Source organism: Hevea brasiliensis, unplaced genomic scaffold, assembly GCF_030052815.1.
Source record: "Hevea brasiliensis isolate MT/VB/25A 57/8 unplaced genomic scaffold, ASM3005281v1 Scaf615, whole genome shotgun sequence".
Lineage (NCBI taxonomy): Eukaryota > Viridiplantae > Streptophyta > Magnoliopsida > Malpighiales > Euphorbiaceae > Hevea > Hevea brasiliensis.
In genome coordinates, this window is record NW_026615157.1 from 8,525 (window position 1) to 29,280 (window position 20,756).

The 20,756-nt window shown below is 35.7% G+C and overlaps 1 protein-coding gene across 1 annotated transcript; it reads left to right on the plus strand.

Moving 5' to 3' along the window:
- The first annotated feature begins 6,373 nt into the window (after positions 1 to 6,373).
- LOC110663240 (uncharacterized) lies at positions 6,374 to 7,151 on the plus strand. The gene is made up of 2 exons (XM_058142640.1): positions 6,374 to 6,653; positions 6,748 to 7,151. Exons 1-2 carry the CDS (start codon positions 6,374 to 6,376, stop codon positions 7,149 to 7,151), a joined length of 684 nt encoding a protein of 227 aa, XP_057998623.1.
- The last annotated feature ends 13,605 nt before the right edge of the window (positions 7,152 to 20,756 follow it).

The window sequence follows — 20,756 nt, forward strand, 5'->3', positions numbered from 1 at the left end:
AAATTTTGATCATAACCTAGTCAACCACAAAATTGCCAAAACCTGCATTTGCCTAATTCTAGGTAAAAACTAAACTGCCAGCCATGTTCAAATGGCTATAAGTTGGGATACAAAACTCCAAATGGAGTGATTCAAAAGGAAAATAAAGTTAAGACAATAAGAAACAACTTCTATGAAGAAAACTTAGCCAAATTCTAACAGAACATGACCAATGGAAAAGTACAAAATAGAACACCAAACTGAAAATTTGAAATTTGTGCCTAAAAGACTTAAGATTTGAGAAAACAACCAAAACCAACAAATTAGGTAACCAAAATATGGTATGCAGGTGAAATTAGAATTCCCATACCGATTAAGCATTAGAAAGTCAACAAATTGACTAGAATAGTGTCGTGAATAGTAACCCCAAAATACAAATTTTAAAGCACGCCAAGTTTAGCATATTAAAGCTAGGTATAAGTATATTTAAATTCATTTTTGGATTTATGATAATTGTGATATCAAACACCGTGAAACCGTGTGTTTCACTGAAAAGAATACCGGGAAAGAACCTGAGGCATCGAGTCAAGGCCAAGAGGCGACTCGCATGAGGTTTGTGCACAACATAGAATTTCTGTAAATTTTCTTCTGCAAATTATTTTGAATGAATTGTGATATTAAATTGTGAATTAATTTTATTGAAATGTTTATTATGCTTTTGACTTAAATTGTTGAAAGTTTACTTGTATGTGTTTGAATTGGAAATAAATGTTTGATAAATTGTTAAGATAGTTTTGAAACTACAGTGTCATGACCATATATTTGAATGCCTCACTAGCATGACTAGTGGGAGAAATTAGTTTTGAATTTTGATTTCTTCTCCGTCAAGTGTTGAGGTGTGTGCCAAGAGAAGAAGAAATTGAATGGATATCCATATATTTGAGCTAGCTAGCCTTGTGATGTGATTTCTCATAAGCCTCGCCATTGAGATGAATATGTTTCAATGGCATGATATAACTATGTGTTTTTGTAAAATTTGCTTTGAGACTTCCTAAATGAAATTGTTTGGACTAAAAGTTTGTAAATTATGTTTTGTATCTATTTCTCATATTCCGCTCAAAGATTTGAATAAATGTGTTTTGAATTATGCATAAATGTATTTTAGTATGTTGTGTACCATCGAGTCATAGTACTCGATGGCTATTATTGTCGCCGCAGATATAGAGATTAGAGGAGCAAAGCAGAGTGAGTCACGAGGATCGTGGAGCCACCTTCCCCAAGTTCTATCAGATATTTTATACCCTGATTATAATAATTATTCTGATGTATGTTGTATGTATATGTAGAACTGGTCATGAGCAGTTGTATAAATTTTGTAATAATATTAGTTTGGATTTTTCTAATGTAAATTCTGGATTGATGAATGTAAATTGTTTTAACTTTAATGAAATATGAATGAAGTTATTTTATTTTAATTTGAACAAAATTACTTAGTATTATTTTTTATGATAATTGAATTGGAAATTATTGATTTGAATTTTGGAGTTTGAGAAATGATGTGGTAGTTGTTGAGTTGATAAAATAAATCATTGAAAGTGTTTTTTATAGGTATTTGAAGAACTGTTTTATTAAAATACGCATAAAGACTCATTAAATTTTTCTAAGAGTTGCGGACAAATAAAAAGGGACCTCAAACTCTAATTAAATGTTTTAATACCTATTAGAAAATGCTCACCACTACCAAAAAGTAAGAAAATGATTTTAAAATCCCTTGTAGGGTACTTAATGAGTTTTCCGTAGGTGAAGTTCAGTAGTTCATTAGGTATTCTACGGGATCATATTATGCCTTAGAGAGGGGTAAGGTGTGACATTAAGGGTATACACTCTTTCTTTTCATCATAATTACTGGCTTCCATGGCAATTATAGGTCCTTCACAGTTAGTTTAATGAATATTAGTGTTGATTGAATTATTATGATTTTATTGATTATCAATTCTGGAGAAATTGAAATGCAATAATTAAAAGAGTGGAATTTAATAAGTGACTTTATGAACAAAGTATAGGCAAAGCAAAAGAAAAAAAGGCAAACATGAGATTTTAGAAAATGTGTTATTAATTCATTAATATTTAATCATAACATAAGCTCCATTTACATAAAGTTCCACTTGACACCATAGACTAAGTGATCAAGGGTTGGTAACAAAATATATGTTACTTTAAAAAGAGCACTGAACATTTTCTTCCTCCTAATTATCAAGCTCTTGACCTCTTTTCATTGGTATAATCAGCATATCTAGCATAGGACTCTGCTAGAAGACATTGATGAACAATTCATATAGAGATTCCTTCACTTCCTCCGTGATTTCAATAATTAGTAGGAATGGGCAACTTGAGCTACCTAAATAAAAATGTCTTCAATCTAGGGGCAACCATCTTTCTTTGCAAAACTAATCAAAATGTTGGTCACAAAGCATATACCTCATTTAAATTCTCCCACTCAAGAGGGCATCTTTGTCATACCCTAACCCAAAGCGTCCTTCTGTCCTTGTGACAGCTATGGGTTCTACAATTCCCTATAGTTTGGTGCCTAATCCTTTTCCCTCTTTATATCTATTCTTAAGCATGACCTTTTCCACCATACCATAGAACCCCTATTCATTCCTCGACATCCTATGTAATTCCAAAGACCTAAAAGAGCTTTCCAAGATTTATTTAGTTGTTTCTATATATGGAACAAACTGAGGTTTGGTAAACAACATAGCTTCTTCGCCTCTGATAGTAACTATCTTGTCATTAATAACATATTTGTTTCTTTGATGCAAAGAAGACAGTATTGCATTAATTGCATGAATCCAGGGTCTTCCCACCAACATGGTATAAGCTGATTCAATATTCATCACTTGAAAAGTGACATCAGAAGTACATGCCCCAATTTGGAGTGGCAACTCAATGTCTCCCAGCACATCTCTCTTTGTTCCGTCAAAAGCTCTAACTATCATGTTGCTCAATGATACACCTGTAACATTTAGATATTTTTAGTCATAATTATTATGTATTTCATAGCATATAGGTAGTTAATTGCATGCATTTTAATTACTTTCATTAGTTTTTGTTAAAGGGGCTAATCTCCACTAAATTCATGTTTTCTGTATCTTTTTAGGTGTTCTAAAGGAAAACCAAGACATAGGAGTCAAATAGACAAACTTTGGGAGAACGAAAGTAGGGCAAGCTGCTGCACCAAAGTACACGGGTCATGCACAAAGCAAGCCAGACCTGTGTAACCTTCTGCCAAGGGAAAAATTAAAGGAAGCATGAAAAGCCATAGTACATAGGTCATGTAAGGGACCATGTGTACTTCACAAAAACCCGTGTAACCCTCAAGGCATCCGAACCTAAAAATCCAAGGAAGAAAGGCAGTACATGGGCCATGTACTTCACCCTGTGTAAACCTACAGCCCCGTGTAATCTTTTATCTCCCATCCGAAGAAGCCAAGTGTAGATTAGAAACTTTCACGCCTCTAGGTCATGTAATGCCATATGGGCCATGCACCATGCAACGGGCAAGATTCTGATATGATTGCAACTCCACTTTTCGTGTGCCAAATAGACTTCTAATGCTCTTAGGAGTCTGAAACATAACCTAAGGCACCTAATATAAATAATAGAAGGCTGAAAGCAAGAGAACACACACACACACCTTCGAGAGAAGCCCTTTTAATTTAGTTTTAGCATAGTAAACCCTAGTCTTCCAAGTCGCTTGAAGAGAAATCAGATCAAAGAATAAAGGAGGGGATCCCTTAGCCAAAGTTTTATAAGTCCAAAGTCGCAGAATCTTTTTTTAGGTTCTTTTGTTTTAATTCTTTGGATTGCTTTTATGTTTTTTTACTTTAAATACAATATGTTTGTTAAACTCACCAAGAGTAAGTAGTTCCTTTAATTCTAGAATTAGGAGAGTAGCACTTTTGATATCTATTATGGAAACATGCTAAGTTTATTTAATTAAAATTAGCCTTGTGATTAGATTCAATATTCTGTGCTCTTAATGCATGATATGTATTGATCCCCACTAAGTCATGATATAAGATACTAGTAGAAAACCGAAAGGTGAAAATTAGTATTAGAAATCAGAATTTTGTAATTAGTAAATATGACCTAGAGATAGGCTGACATCATTTGTGAATTTTCATAATTAATCAAAGATCTTAAAGAGTTTTAATTAAGATTGGTCACCATGAAAGTAGGGTTCAGATTAATTAAAATACACCTTAGGTGCCTTGAGAGAAGACCTAAGATACCTTAGGATTAATTTTCATTAAAGTAACAATTCTCAATCCATTGAATAAGCAAGGTTAAATCCATAATAGGGTTAAAGTGTGAAATCTTAATTCTGAATTATTTCCTTATAAATTCTTTTAGATTAAAATCTCAGCTTTATTCTCTCTTGTTTCCCAATATTCTTAATTTTAGTTTGTATTTAATCTCTCCATAACTTTGATAGTTTAAATAGTTAAAATTACTATCTAGCTTGGTACTTACGCCTATAAACTCCTTATGGGAATGATACTTTACTTAATATTGTATTACTGATTTGTGATCTATCCACTTTTAGGGTTGTAAACCAGCAAACAAGTTTTTGGTGCCACTGCTAAGGAGTTTTAGTAATATTAAGCGATAACCAATTTAGCTAATTTAGACATTTATTTTGTTATTTTAGATTATTTAATTTATTTTACTTTTTGTTTCTTTTTAGGTTCTCGCCTGGTTTATGACCAAAGCCAAGCTTCAAGAAGAATTGCTTGAATTAGATCCTAAAATAAACAAGACTCTAAGAGCCATCAAGAGAGGAAGGAGACATCAAGAACTAGAACTTGAAGTTTTGAGACTCAACATGGCCAATAATAATAACAGCCAAGTTCCTTGAGGGACTATCAAGCACCCACTATCCAAGGATTCAAATCCTGTGTTACTAGGCCTAAAGTATAGGCCAACAATTTTGAACTCAAACTAGCATGGCTCCAGATGATTCAGCAAAGTCAATTTGGAGGCTCACCTATAGAAGATCCGCACTATCACCTACGCATTTTCTTGTTTTATGAGACACTTTATGGTGAATTGGGTCTCGATGAAGCTATTAGACTCTGAGTATTCTCATTCTCCCTCTGTTATAAGGTAAAAAAGTGGTTGATTTCTTAACTAGCTGGAATATTCACCACCAGGGAGGATCTTTCACAAGCCTTCCTAGTAAGGTATTTCCCACCTGTAAAGACTATAAAACTGAGGGTAGAACTAAATACTTTTAGACAAAGGGAAGAAGAATCACTCTATGATGCATAGGAAAGTTGCAAAGACCTACAAAGGGAGTGTCCACACTATGGCATAGAAGACTAGCTTCTAGTTCAAATTTTCTATAATGGATTGCTACCATCCATAAGGAGCACAGTTGATTCAATAGCAGGAGGAGACCTCATAGATAAAACAATAACTGAAGCTCTAGAACTGCTGGAGAGGGTTGCCTATCACAACTTTGAGTGGTCAAATAAGAGGAGAGAAGTAAGGAGGACAGTGGGGATCCTAGAATTGGATGCCTTAAGCATGATTAATGCCCAGTTCGACCAACTCACAAAAAGGCTTGACAGAATGCAAGCCAATGTAGTAGGGTAAAGCAATCAACATTACAATAACTGTGGAGGAGGTTATGTAACTTTAGAATGCAGCAATTAGAGTGAATCTTCCATGGAACAGATGAACTATGTAAATAACAAAGGAAACTTCAACCAGAGGCAAATTAACAATCCATACTCAAACACCTGCAACCTTGGATGGAGGAATCACCCCAATTTCTCATGGTCCAATTCGCAGAATTAGTAAAATTATCCCATTAAAAAACAACAGGGATATAGACCACCACCACCACCTAGTATTCAGAATAAAGGATAAAATTTAGTACAGCCACCACCACCTCCTCAACTTCAACAGCTAGAATCCAAATTGACTATGGAATCCATGATGAAAAGCTTTTTGACAACACAACAATAGCAAAATGAGATGATAAAATAATTACCAAGTCAACCAAAGATGAACCCAAAGGAACATTGTAAGGTAATTGCTTTAAAGAGTGGTAAAATATTATAAGATTAAACACCAGAAGACAAGCAAAAGCAAAAAGGGGAAATTTCTGAAAGTTCTGATAGCCAAATAGTAGGGGAAGAGAAAGAAGCTGAAAAAGATAAGGAAGGAGAAGAAAAGAAGAAAGAAATTGCCTGAACCATACTGGCCCCCTCTACCTTTTCCTTAAAGATTCCAGAAAGCCAAGTTGGATAAGCAGTTTAGAAAATTTTTGGAATTTTTATAGAAACTTTATATAAATATTCCTTTTACAGAAGTACTGTCCCAAATGCCATCCTATGCAAAATTTTTAAAGGAAATCCTTTCCAACAAAAGGAAGCTAGAGGACTATGAGACTGTTGCTTTGACAGAGGAATGTAGCACCATCTTGCAAAACAAGCTATCTCCAAAACTAAAAGATCCTGAAAGCTTCTCTATACCTTATTTTACTGGCAACATGAATATAGATAAGGCCTTCTGCGATCTTGGTGCTAGTGTGAGTCTGATGCCTCACAATATGCCAAAAGTCAATGTTGAAGAACTCACCAACAACTATCTCACTACAATTGGCAGACAGATCTATCAAATATCTAATTGGCATCTTGAAGAACATCCCTATCAATATAGGAAAATTCTTTATTTCTATAGATTTTGTGGTTTTAGAGATGGAGGAAGATGTTCAGATTCTCATTATTTTGGGAAGGCCTTTCTTAGCAACCACCAGAGTTATCATAGATGTAAAAAATGGGCAGTTAACTCTCAAATTAAGAGAAGAGGAAGTGGAATTCAACCTATTTAGAGTAATGATACACAAATCTAAATCTGATAAATGCTTGAGGGTTAACATTATAGATAAGCTAGTAGAAGAGATATTCCAAAAAAGATATCCTGAAGATCCTCTCAAAGCATGCATAGTGCATAGCAATACAGTGGACAATGAAAATAAAGAAATTGTAGCATTTGTACGATCTTTAGAAGCTAGCCCACCTCTACTCTTAACCCAAGCACTACAAGTGGAAGAGTTAAAAGAAGAACAACCTAAAAGTCAACCACTAGAGGACACCTAATAAGTAGAACTAAAACATCTTCCTTCTACTCTAAGGTATGCATTCTTGGACTCAAACTCAAAATATCCTATCATTATAAATGCTAGCTTAACTAGTTTAGAGGAGGAAAAACTTTTTAAGGGAGCTTAGCAACAATAGTAAAATTATAAGCTACACAATAGAAGACTTTAAATGGATTAGCCCTTCCATTTATATGCACAGAATACCTATAGAAGAAAACAATAAGCCTACTATTGTACACCAAAGGAAACTAAACCCTAACATGAAAGAAGTAATTAAAAAATAATTTTAAAACTATTAGATACATGTATTATATACTCAATCTCTAATAGTAAATGGGTTAGTCCGGTATACATAGTGCCTAAAAAGGGTGGGATAACTATTATAAAAAAAAAAGAAAACAATGAGCTAACCCCCACTAGGATGGTCACTGGTTGGCATATGTGCATTGACTATAGAAAACTAAATAGTGCCACCAAAAAGACCATTTTCCTCTTCCATTTATAAACCATATGTTGGAAAGGCTAGCAAAACATTCCTCTTTCTGCTACTTAGATGGGTATTCAGGATTTTTCCAAATCCCTATTCGACTAGAAGACTAAAAAAAGACCACATTTACATGCCCCTATGGCACTTTTACATATAGGAGAATGCCCTTTGGTCTTTGTAATGCCCTAGCTACTTTTTAAAGATGCATGATGGCTATTTTTTCTGATTATATTAAAATTATAATGGAAGTCTTTATGGATGATTTCTCTATTTATGAAACCACCTTTGATGAGTGTTTAGCTAGCCTATCTAAAGTGCTATAAAGATGTGAGGAGTCAAACTTGTTCTAAATTGGGAAAAGTGCCATTTTATGATAAGGGAAAGTATAGTTCTTAGTCACCTAGTATCAAAAAGAGGAATTGAAGTAGACAAGGTAAAGATCGAAATAATTGAGAAAATGCCACCACTTTCATCAATCAAAGAAGTGCAAAGGTTTTTGGGATATACAAGCTTTTACACAAGATTCATCAAAGATTTCTCAAAAATAGCTAAGCCATTAACTAACTTACTAAATTAAGATGTTTCTTTTGACTTTGATGAAAGTTATCTTGATTCATTTAATAGGATAAAGGAGGCTTTAATTTCTATACTAATCATGTAACCACCAGACTGTGAGCTACCATTTGAGGTAATGTGCAATGTAAGTGATTATGTAGTAGGAGCAGTACTTGGACAGAGAAAGGACAAGAGGGTCCATGCCATCTACTATGCCAGCAAAACACTTGACAATGCACAGTCAACTATGCAACCACTGAGAAAGAACTCCTAGTAGTAGTGTTTGCAATTGTTAAGTTCAGTCCTACTTTATTATATCAAAAGTTATTATATACATGCACTATGCCGCTATTTGGTACCTTTTCAACAAGAAGGAAGCAAAACCAAAGTTGATTCAAAGGGATTCTACTCCTACTAGAATTCGACCTTAAAATCAAAGACAAAAAGAGGACCGAGAATGTGGTAGCTGACCACCTCTCTAAACTCAAGCAGGAAAATACAGGCGACTACTTTGAAGATTTACCAATTGATGACTCTGAGGCAAGTGAGCAATTCATTAATTTGAGTAAGTCAACTTTAATGTTCAGTAGCAACATGCCATTGGAGCTGTGTCAACAGATATCCACCATATTGTGGATTACAAAGATTAGTGGTCTATACAAATTTCTTTGACTGCTAACAGATATTGCAAAATCCAAAAATCAAGCTTTTGAGATCATCAAAAACCAAATTGCTAGAAAAACTTTAGGTGGAAGGAACATCTGCTATTTAAAGGAGGTAAGAAAGTTTTGATTAAGGTGGCTACCATTGCTAACTGTATATGCCATAGCTTGCTTTAAATTACCTATTTCTCTATGCTAAAAAAATAATAATTCCTTGGTTGCAAATTTTTAGTGGTGTCAACAGAAATATGAGAATAAAATCCATTGGATGGTGTGGGACAAATTGTGTGCTTCTAAAGATGATGGAGGACTAGGCATCAGAAATTTAATTAGTTTTAACATGGCCCTCCTTACTAAACAAGGATGGAGAATAATTAATAATCCCGCTGCAAAGACTTCATGCTGCCGAATGATTATCACCAAAGTGGAAAAGTGAGGAGTCGCCACTTTAATTTTAAGGGAAATTAAAGGAAACCATTGTCAAAAATAAAACCACTTCCAAACAGATTCTATGTTCGAGTCCATTCACTGTGGGGAAGGTGTTAGGCACCCCACCTCGTCTCTTAACGAGGGTCAGCAAATTTAACAATGTGCTCTTAATTACTTACAATTAATAATTTGGGGGTTTCGGAGTCATGTTATCAGTCCTTTTATTGACAAAAGGAGCGCTCAATATCTCACCATTTCGAGTTTCCTAAGAACACGGGTACATGGGATGTCCCCACGGTGAATTGGTGTTTTGTTTATTTGATTTCTTACATGTCTTATTTAATTTTTCATCTTTGAATTTGGGATTCTAACTTTAAAGAGATGTTATTTGAGTCCGTAAATATCTGTAATGAATGAGAAAGGTTCTCAGCTCACATGTTAGGTATCTCGGTATTTAAAATTTTGATCGAAAAGATTTTAGGAAATGACTCTCTCCCAATTTCTTAAAATATTCTTATTAGAATTTTGGCTAAGACAATTCGGGAATGACTCTCTCACAATCTCTTAAAATGTGTATATTAGAATTTTGCTAAGAGGATTCGTGCAAGGACTCTCTCCCGATCTCTTAAAATGTGTATATTAGAATTTTGTTAAGAGGATTCTGTAAGGATTCTCTCCTGCCTCTTAAAATGTGCATATTAGAATTTTGTTAAGAGGATTCTGCAAGGATTCTCTCCCGATCCCTTAAAATGTGCATATTAGAATTTTGTTAAGAGAACTCAAGGACTCTCTCCTAATCTCTTAAAATGTGTATATTGGAATTTTTGTTAAGAGGACTCGCAAGGACTCTCTCCGATCCCTTCTAATTTGTCAAAATGAATTTTAAGAGGCCATGGTCGTGAGACCAAACTCGCTTGACCCTACTAAATATGAGAGCATTGCTCATATCACCTCCCGCTCATATTATCCTGCATTCTTGTTTCCGATCTCATGATTTATTTACCAAACTTTCTCAACTTATTATGACTCCTTATTTTGAATCTTCTAGACATCTCATTTCTGAGGTTCCCATCCGAACTTGATACCTAACTCGATCTCATTTATGTTTTTAGAGGTAGATTGAGTAACTAACCTCCCAATTCATCCGCACTATTCCTAATCATTTTAACCCTAATCAGAATCTACACATTGTTTTCTCCCATCCGCATTCTTACTGCTTTGTAACGTCAATATCCCGATTATCCCTTTTTACACTAAATAACGAAAGAGATTAAAGGCAACGAAAAATAAGAGGTAAAACTCATGGACATCACAAAAGTGAAATAAGTCCAGCCTGACGTAAACTTACTCTAAAGATTTTTGTGACAAACTATGCCATGAACACTTGAGAATGATAAGTCGAGCACTTACCAATAGAAAAGGCTAAAACAACGAGTAAGTTGGTACCAATGTCTTTGTATATCCGCGCCACTAACACCGAGACAAGAAGGTGATTTTGTGGAGTTGTAAACAATTGAAGTGAGATTTTCTTGAGAAATGGTGATTGAATTCTCAAGACTCTATGAGGTTATCCGAGGTATGGATTGCAAGCTCAGAGTTTCGCATGTAAGATCATTCATAAAACTTTTTTCTAAAGTCTCTAGGAACCTTGAGAGTTTTTTATTGAAAATAAAGCTATGGCAATATTCCAAGGCTTTTCCTTAATAATCACTGCTACCTCCATAGCATTGCATGCAGGTATTTATAGGAGATGGGTGCTCAAAAATAGAGGGCCAAGATTTCAAATGTATGAGATGAAGGGTTTGGATCTAAAAGGACACGATCCTACGCCTTATAATTAAAAAGAATCAAAATTAAAGGTCGATTTCGCTCAGATCTCTCGTCCCTTTCATCCTTTCATCCAACAGTTAGGAATCCCGCCTTGCAAAATGAATCCAAGGGCTGGGAACAAAAGATGCCGAATTAGTTATTCACTTTGTTATCTAAGGGTTTCAAACTCGTCCTTACAATTATGATCAACGGTGTAAATTGGGATGTACTTAGCTGCTTTAACCACTTGCAATCCAATGACAAGGAGTTAAACTTATAAATTAAAGGTCATGATTGGAAACGATTCGACTTCAAGTACCTCCGATCTCTATAGGTCATTCCTTGGTCTACCCGATCTCTCATCATGGTTAATCGATTCGAGGCTTCTTATTTTGATCTTCATCCACTCTTCCAAATGGTCCGATCTTTTCCTCGCCTCCCAATCCTCCTTCTATTTCCCAATTTCTTTATTGATCGGGCTTCTGATGAGATTGGAAAATACCAAACTAAGAACGAATGAGCGTTAATTCAATTCCCAATTAATTGATAAGTCTAATCAAATCTTAAGATCGCTTATCAAACATGACCGCTAAAGAGATCGTAAACATTAAGTGCAAAGATAAGATTAGGAAACCTTTGAAAATACATGATTTGAGACTGTGTCTCTGCTTAATTTTGCTAGGTTTAGGATCAATCAAAGATCGGATAAGATATTTACTTGGTTAGATATTTGAACAATGTGAGCGAGATCAAATCCTAAACCGCTGGAATTACTTGAAATTTGGGGTTAGGGATCTGAAACTAAATGCAGCCGATGGTTCAGAATTAATCAAAACAAGTCAAATAAACATAGAGATCAAAAATGCTCAATTTATTCATGAGAGCGGATAGACTCTAGATTTATTATTCATCCGGGAACAAGTTGTTGTGGGTTCGAGAAAATGACTTGAGGTCAAGTAATTGGTAGAGATCGTAAAATGCCTACAAGGGAGATTGGTCAAATGCGAGTTGTGATTAAAGATCACCCCAAAATGTGGTGTCTACAAATGCCTCTCTTAACATGTTTTCTATTAAAGAGAATGCAATTCTCTTGTATAGGAGTCACGAAAGATTTAGAACCATATTTTGGGTATGAAATTTTGAAATAAAATACAAATTATAGCGTTAGGAATTCAAATCAATTTGAGTCTTGGATTTAGAGGTTGATAACAGAGAAATACGAGAAGTTAAAATAACTTGACCTTGAATCTAGAGATTAAAGACAAGAATCAAAATATCAAAATTAAAATCAACTTGGATCTTGAACCCAGAGGTTGATAACAGAAATTAAAGTGCTAAAAATTAAAATCAACTTGGATCTTGAATCCAGAGGTTGATAACAGAAATTAAAATCAACTTGGATCTTGAACCTGAGGTTGATAACAGAAATTAAAGTGCTAAAAATTAAAATCAACTTGGATTTTGAACCCAGAGGTTGATAACAAAAATTAAAATCAACTTGGATCTTGAACCCAGAGGTTGATAACAGAAATTAAATGCTAAAAATTAAAATCAACTTGAATCTTGAACCCAGAGGTTGATAACAAGAAATTAAAGTGCTAAAATTAAAGTCAACTTAGATCTTGAACCCAGAGGTTGATAACAAGAAATTAAAGTCGAGAATTAAAATCAACTTGGATTTTGAATCTAGAGGTTGATAGCAAGAAATTAATATCGAAAGTTAAAATCAACTTGGATCTTGGACCTGGTTGATAACAGAAATTAAATGTTGTAAATTAAAATCAAATTGGATCTTGAATCAAGAGGTTAATAACAGAAACTAAAATCAACTTAGATCTTAAACCTGCATAGAAATTAAAGTGCTAAAAATTAAATTCAACTTAGATCTTAAATCCAGAGGTTGATAACAGAAATAAAAATTAACTTGGATCTTGAACCCAAAGGTTGATAACAGAAAATTAAAGTGCTAAAAATTAAAATTAACTTGGATCTTGAACCCAAAGGTTGATAATAGAAATTAAAATCAACTTGGATCTTAAACCGAGGTTGACAAAGGAAATTAAAGTGCTAAATATTAAAATCAATTTGGATCTTGAACCTAAAGGTTGATAACAGAAATTAAAATCAACTTGGATCTTGAACCCAAAGGTTAACAAATGAAAATTAAATATCAAAATTAAAATCAACTTGGATCTTAAACCCAAAGGTTGACAATAGGAAATTAAAGTGCTGAAAATTAAAGTTAACTTGGATCTTGAACCCAGAGGTTGATAACAAGAAATTAAAGTATCAAAATTAAAATCAACTTAGATCTTAAATCTAGAGATCGATAACAGGAAATTAATGCAAAATTAAAATCAACTTGGATCTTGAACCTAGAAGTTGATAACAGGAAATTAAAATCAACTTAGAGTCGATTTAGCTAACTATCGAGATAAGTTTTGTGTATATACCTCAAATGCTCACAAAGCAAATCTGATACAGGTGTTATCCCAAACAAAATTTACTTAACAAGATGTCAAGATAAACGATTGATTGAAAAGGCGTAATAAGTTTTGCGCTTGGCCCATGATTTTCCAACACCCTTTTGGCTCTTTCCTTACTTTTTACTATTTTAGACTAGAAGTGCCCTTTGGGTTTTCACCCTAGTTTTTTTTTTTTTTTGGCATCCTTTGGATTTTCACCCTTTGCTCATTTTGCAGAAAGCGCTCTTTTGGGTTTTCACCTTCTTTTCCTTATTTTGCTAGGAGCACCCTTTCGAGTTTTCACCCCTACTCTTTTTTTGTTTTTTTTTTTTTTTTTTGACTCTCTATTGGCTTTGCATTAAGTGCCCTTACAGGTTTTCGCCTCTTAGATGCACCCGTTGCCTAATGATTCTTTGCCTCCTGTAAGTCTCAAAGTAAAGTATATGAAGTTACCTGTATTTAGATTCTCATCTTATATGAAAGCTTTCAACAAATTAATAGCGCATAAATCAAAGTAGACAAGTATGCACAAATTTATTCATGGTATAAGAAGATAATTATTAAAAGGATAAAGGTACAATATTATGACTAAGAGTACAGAAATAAATCTCACAAACGTCTACAGTTAATTTTAAAGTCCCTCAATTGCCATCATTTCGAGAGACCTTTTGAAAAGCATGTGTATTTTATCATCCCTTGATCTTGGAATCCTCCTTATTTCTTCATCGCCTTCAACTAGAAGTGCCCTTTGGGTTTTCACCCCACTCCTTTTTTTTTGGCTCTCTTTCCGGCCCTTTCGAATTTTCACCCTTCGCCATTTTGTAGAAAGCCCCCTTTCGGTTTCCACCTTCTTTCCTCATTTTGCTAAGAGGGCCCTTTGGGTTTTCACCCTACTCTTTTTTTTATGCATAATATCTTTTACAAAGATCTCAGATTCACCGCCTCTGTAATTCTTCCCATCCATGTGAGTTAAGATGAGTGCACTACTGTAAAATGCTTTTTAACCACATAAGGCCCTTTATAAGTTGGTGACCACTTGCCTCGAATCACTTTGATTTGGGAGGATCTTCTTTAGAACTAGATCTCCTTATTGGAATTCGCGCGGTGTACGTTTCATCGAATGCTCGCCATCCTTCTTGGTACAATCGACTGGCATACCGTTAGTCTTTTTCATCTATCAAATTCACCGATCTAACCTTGATTGAACCCATTCTGTCTCATCTAGTTCTGCTTCTTTTAGAATCCTTAAAGAAGGAATTTCTACCTCAATTGGCAGAACAACTTCCATCCCATAGACCAACGAATATGGAGTCACCCTAGTTGACGTTCGTACTGTAGTTCGATAAGCATGAAGCGCAAAGGGAAGCATATCATGCCAATCTTTATAAGTGATTGTTATTTTTCTGATTATCCGCTTAAGATTTTTATTGGCAACTTCTACAGCTCCATTCATCTGGGGTCGATATGGCGATGAATTGAGATGTCGTATCTTGTATTGATCACACAACTTCTAAATCTTTGGACCATTCAGATTTCTGGCATTATCAGTGACAATCTCCCCAGGAAGACCATACCGGCAGATAATATTATTCTTGAAGAATTTCAGGAAGGTGTTCTAAGTGATGTGAGCATATGAAGTTGCTTCAACCCATTTAGTGAAGTAGTCGATGGCTACTAAAATGAATTTGTGCCCATTGGATGCTTTTGGGTTGATCGAACCGATTACATCGATACCCCACATTGCAAAAGCCCATGGTGAGACGAGATTGTAAAGCTAATGAGGCGGGACATTTATCTGATTAACATAAATTTGGCATTTGTGTCACCTCCAGAAATACTCAATGCAATCTTTTTCCAAAGTGGTCCGTAAGGAACCTCACCTTAAAATCTGCTTTGCCATCATATACCCATTGCTATGAGTAGCGAGTTCCTCATGGGTTTTAAATAGAATTCTTCTTGCTTCTTTGGCATTTACGCACCTCAATAACTCACCATTAGAGCTTCTCTTGTACAAGATTTCTCCACTGGTGAAGTATCCCATTGCTAATCTTCGTATCATTCTCCTTTCATTTCTGCTTGCCCCAGGAGGATATTCCCTATTTTTTTTATGTAAACCTAGACATCATGATACCAGGGTTTGCCATCTATTTCTTCTTCGATCATAAAGCATTATGCCTACCACTTCTTGCTTTGATTTGCAATAATCGCATTATTTGCCCTTCCTCCATCTCAGTCATCACCGCCATAGTAGCTAAGGCGCCAGAAATTGGTTCTTGTCCTGCTCAGTGAGTGAAAGAAATCTCTTCAAATTTCTTGATTAGTTCAAGGAGATATTTTTTATGCGTAGATCGCTGTCTTTAGTTTTCCATTCCTCTTTGACTTGGTAAATGATCAAAGCCAATCCCCATACCCTCTAATTTCTTTATCTTCATTTCAATGGCCACCAGAAGCCACTCACGCAGTTTCATATTCTCGCTACGTTGTTTGTGCAAATTAACCTCACTTAACAAATTATTGGGAAATGTCTCCCATATGGGGCAACAAGCACCGCCCAATCCCATTACCGCTAAATTGATCGCTTCCATCAAAATACGCTTTCCCATACATCATTTGGACCCTTAGCATCATCGCTCATCACGTAATATATTCGTCTGAGAATTCAAAATCTGTGGCTTCATAATCATTGATTGCTCTAGCCAAGAGGTCGCTTATACACTCCCTTTATCGCTTTCTTGTCATATAGAATATGTCATACTAAGAAAGTATGACCTACCATTTTGCTAATCTCCTGTATGAAAGGGCTTTCAAATACATACTTGATTGGATCCATTCTAGAGATGAGCCATGTTTTATGATTCAATATGTAATGTTTGAGTCAATTCTGCCCAAGCCAACACACTATAGGTTTTTTCCAGAAAGAGTATTTTGACTCAAACATTGAATTTCTTGCTCAAATAGTAAATGGCCCTTTCTTTCCTCCCAAAGATTCATCATGTCGCCCCAGAACGCAACCCATCAAACTCTACCGAATCGCCATATACGTAATTAATGGCCTACCCATCACCGAGGAACTAATACTAGCATTTGATAAGTACCGCTTAATCCTTTCGAAAGCCTCTTGACAAGCTTGGTCCCACATGGCGATTATTCTTCTTAAGTAGCTTGAAAATGGATTCAGCCTTGCAAGGAGATTAGAGATGAATCTTGAAATATAGTTCAACTTTCCCAAGAAACTACGCACATCCCTTTCCATATTTGGGGATGGCATCTCTTGATGGCTCGAATTTTGTCCGATCCACCTCTATTCCCGCCTCACTTACTATAAATCCCAACAAATTTTCCCGATCTTGCCCTAAACACACATTTAGCCGAGTTCACTTCAATTGATACTTTTGAGCCTTTCAACACTTTTCTTAATACCCAGATATGGCTTTCTTCCCCTTGGATTTAATGATCTTGTCATCCACATAAACTTCCACTTCTTTATGCATCACGCCATGAAATAATGTGACGATGGCACGCTGGTAAGTAGCCCCTTACATTCTTTAGCCCAAAGGGCATCACCTGATAGCAAAAGACTCCCACTAGGTGATAAAGGCGCCTTTTTCTTTGTCGCCATTGTCCATTAAGATCCGTTATACCCTCGAGGCTCCAATACATCAAAGATCTCCCCAATCCTACAACATTGTCTACGAGCATATCTATATGTGGGAGAGGAAAATCATCTTTTAAACTTGCCTTATTGCGATCCCTGTAGCTGATAAATACCCTTACTCTTTCATCTTTCTTCATTACGGAGGCAATGTTAGCTACCCAGTCTGGGTATTTTACCACTTCTAGGAATCTAGCATCGTATTGCTTTTTAACTTCATCCCTGACCTTGAGCAGTGTGTTAGGGTTCATTCTCCTCAATTTTTGTTTAATCGACTGCTCCAGGATCAAAGGAATCTTATGCGTGACTATTTGAGGATCCAATCCGCATGTCATCATAGCCCTGCTTAATACGTTGATGAATTCCTTTAGCAATTGGATCATGTCTTCTAATTCTTCATTATTCATGATTCCGAAGTTCCTTTATTTTCCTCTCGCCCCAAATTTAAGGTACTCGCTTCATCTCCACAAGGTACTAGAGTGGGTTCATATGCTTCTCCCGACTCTTTCACAAGCTCTTCTTTAGGATCACTTGTATCGATGGCAATTATGGGACTCTCAAAGTTAACATAAGGGATTTCAGAGTTGATTGGATTATTATGGCTGGGTTGGTCAATGGTCCTGAAGAAATGAAAATGGATTATATTAAAGATTGGATTTTTATAATGAACTTTTTTTTTAAAAGAAAATATTGACACGGAGTTTGGGAAAGTGCGCTATTAATTTGTTAATTGCTTAATCATAAGAAGAGGTCCATTTACAGAATTACACTTGACACCATGGACAAAGTAATCAAGTGCTGGTAACAAAATATACTTTACTCAAAATAAAGCATAGGGATATCCTCGGCTTCCTAATTGTCAAGCTCTTGTTCCTCAGTGGTTGGTGAGATCAGTGTTTCAGGCATGGAATCCAAGTGCAGGACATTGATAGATGACTCTGAGGGAGATTTTCCATCCTCTTCTTCTAAGTTCTCAATGATCGGTCTAGTAAAAACGTCTTAGATTTTCAGGATGCTTTTCGTCATTTCGAGAGGTTTGTCGAATCTCCGATCCCCGAGTAGGTTTCTATCCGAACCTTCTATCACCAAAGCATCTTCATCATAACCCAACCCTGAGCGATCATTTCTCCGAGCATCCGACATGGGTTCGAGCACTCCTTGTGGTGGCACCTAATCCCTTGCCCTTTTCATAGACATTTTTCAAGATTACTTTTGCAACCATGGTCGCAGCCTCCCGCCTCCCGTAACCATTCCTTATAACTTTAAGGCTTGAAATGAGCTTTCTAGGGATTGTTCAGTTGTTTCCACATAAGGAACTGATTGTGGCTTAGTGACTAGTATAGCTTCTTCTCCTCTCACCGTGATGATTTTTCCATTCATGACATATTTGATCCTCTGATGTAGAGTTAAAGGCATTGCATTTGTCAATGAATCCTGTGGTTTTCCCAACAAAGATAGTGTATGTCGTTCAATATCCATTACTTGGAATGTTACGTTAAAAGTACAGGCCCTAATTTGAAGTGGCAAGTCAATGTCTCTTAATAGGTCTCTCTTTGTGCCATCAAACGCCCTCACAATCATGGAACTTTAGCGTACTCTAGATGGGTCTATCAGGAGCCTTGCCAGAGTTACATTGGACAAGCCATAGATTGTTGAGCCATACATGTTGAACCCTTCAATAGCTCTTAGTCTTTGCTCCAAAGTAGATAACTTGTCATTTTCTTTCTCCCTATTTTCTTCTCCTATTGCATGAGCTATCCCCCCACTTGGAAAATTGGTTGTAGGGTAAACTGAAGGGATTGGTGCTGAAGGATGAAATTCTGCATTTGGGACAGCCTGGTGATAAGAGACTAGTAATTCACTATTTGGGAATATTGATTGAAGGTAATTGTTGGGTCAGAATGGAGTTTGAAGGTACAAGAAGTTGAAGCTTGGTCATGAAGCTGGGCATGAGCATCAATTATTATTGTAAGTGAGGGAATCACCGTAAATTTCTGCTCGTGCCGGGCCGAGTGGTTTCTTTGTTTTGGGACTTTTCTCTCATCATTTTCATTAACTCGAGATCTGCTCCTTAATTTCAAACTTGCCCTCGTAAGTTCTCGCACTTGTTCTCGCTCTTCCATTATCCTTTTCGCTCGATCTTGTTAAGCAAACTCTTCTTGGTACAATCAACTGCTTGTTGGATCGAATTTGCTTTGTTGGGAGCAATATCGATTTCCTATGGAGGAAATAAATTCGTAATTTTAAATTATATCGCTTGCATGACAAGATCTATACACCTATCAAAATAGGAAGGTGCTCGATTATCTTGTCAGTATGATTCAAAATTACCCTACTGTTATTTAAAAAAAGTTTTTTTTTTTTTTTAAATTATAAACAGAGTAAAGGTGAAAGCAAGTATGTCCCTTTTTCCTAAAAATAGGTAATCGTGACACCTGCAGGTACTATCTAATTGGATGATCCTACCTCAAGGATGGTGTACTATAGGCTCACTAGTGTGACGCTTAACTCAAGATCTAATTTTCTAAAGCCACAGTCCCCAAATTGTCCCCATCAGAACAAGAGCCTCATTTCACCATTATGATACTAACAGAAAATCCACTGTATCACAATAAGTGAAACAAGTTCTAATATGAGCGTAAGTCTTCACTGATACTAATGGGGTAAAACCCACTGTATCGCTACATAACCCCTCCTACTTCCTAAAGAGTAAGAGAGCCCTGGTGTAGAGCTAAAGTGTGTGAGGACATCGTGTAGGTGATCAATGTGTGAAGGGGCACAATTACCTCTTCCTTATTCAAGGGAATTTAGACGAGGATTACTAAAATAAATGATACAATCAAAACAAACAAAACAGTTAGAGAGAATAGCAATAATTAAAATATTAAAACTTCTAATTCCATGAGTCAACCCCCATAATTATAGATTTATAAGAACACAAGATTAAATTTGCTTTTGGACCTCTAAACTAAGGTTATTTTGGTCTTATTCCACAAATGAGTCGCTAAGTCGTCGTAAGGACTTTAAGCTCACGGACGATTCTCACCTAAGTGGAAAAGTGAGGAGTCACCACTTTAATTTTAAGGGAAATTAAAGGAAACCATTATCAAAAACAAAACCACTTCCAAAATAGAGATTCTAGGTTCGGAGTCCATTCACGGGTGGAGAAGGTGTTAGGCACCCCACCTCGTCTCTTAACGAGGGTCAGTAAATTTAACAATGTGCTCTTAATTACTTACGATGAATAATTTGGTGGTTTTGGAGTCACGATGTCAGTCCTTTTATTGACAAAAGGAGCATTCAATATCTCACCATTTTAGGTTTCTCAAGAACACGGGTACATAGGATGTCCCTAAGGTGAATTGGTGTTTTATTTATTTGATTTGTTACATATCTTATCTAATTTTTTATCTTTGAATTTGGGATTCTAATTTTAAAGAGATGTTATTTGAGTCCTTAAAGATCCATAACAAATGAGAAAGGTTCTCGGCTCACATGTTAGGTGTCTCGGTATTTAAATATTAAAATTTTGATTGAAAAGATT

Excerpts from the sequence above, each read along its gene's own strand:
- LOC110663240 (XM_058142640.1), top strand. The coding sequence starts at position 6,374 with ATGCCATCCTATGCAAAATTTTTAAAGGAAATCCTTTCCAACAAAAGG. Across the intron at positions 6,654-6,747 it reads CAACTATCTCACTACAATTG|AGATGGAGGAAGATGTTCAG; the intron begins GCAGACAGATCT and ends TTGTGGTTTTAG.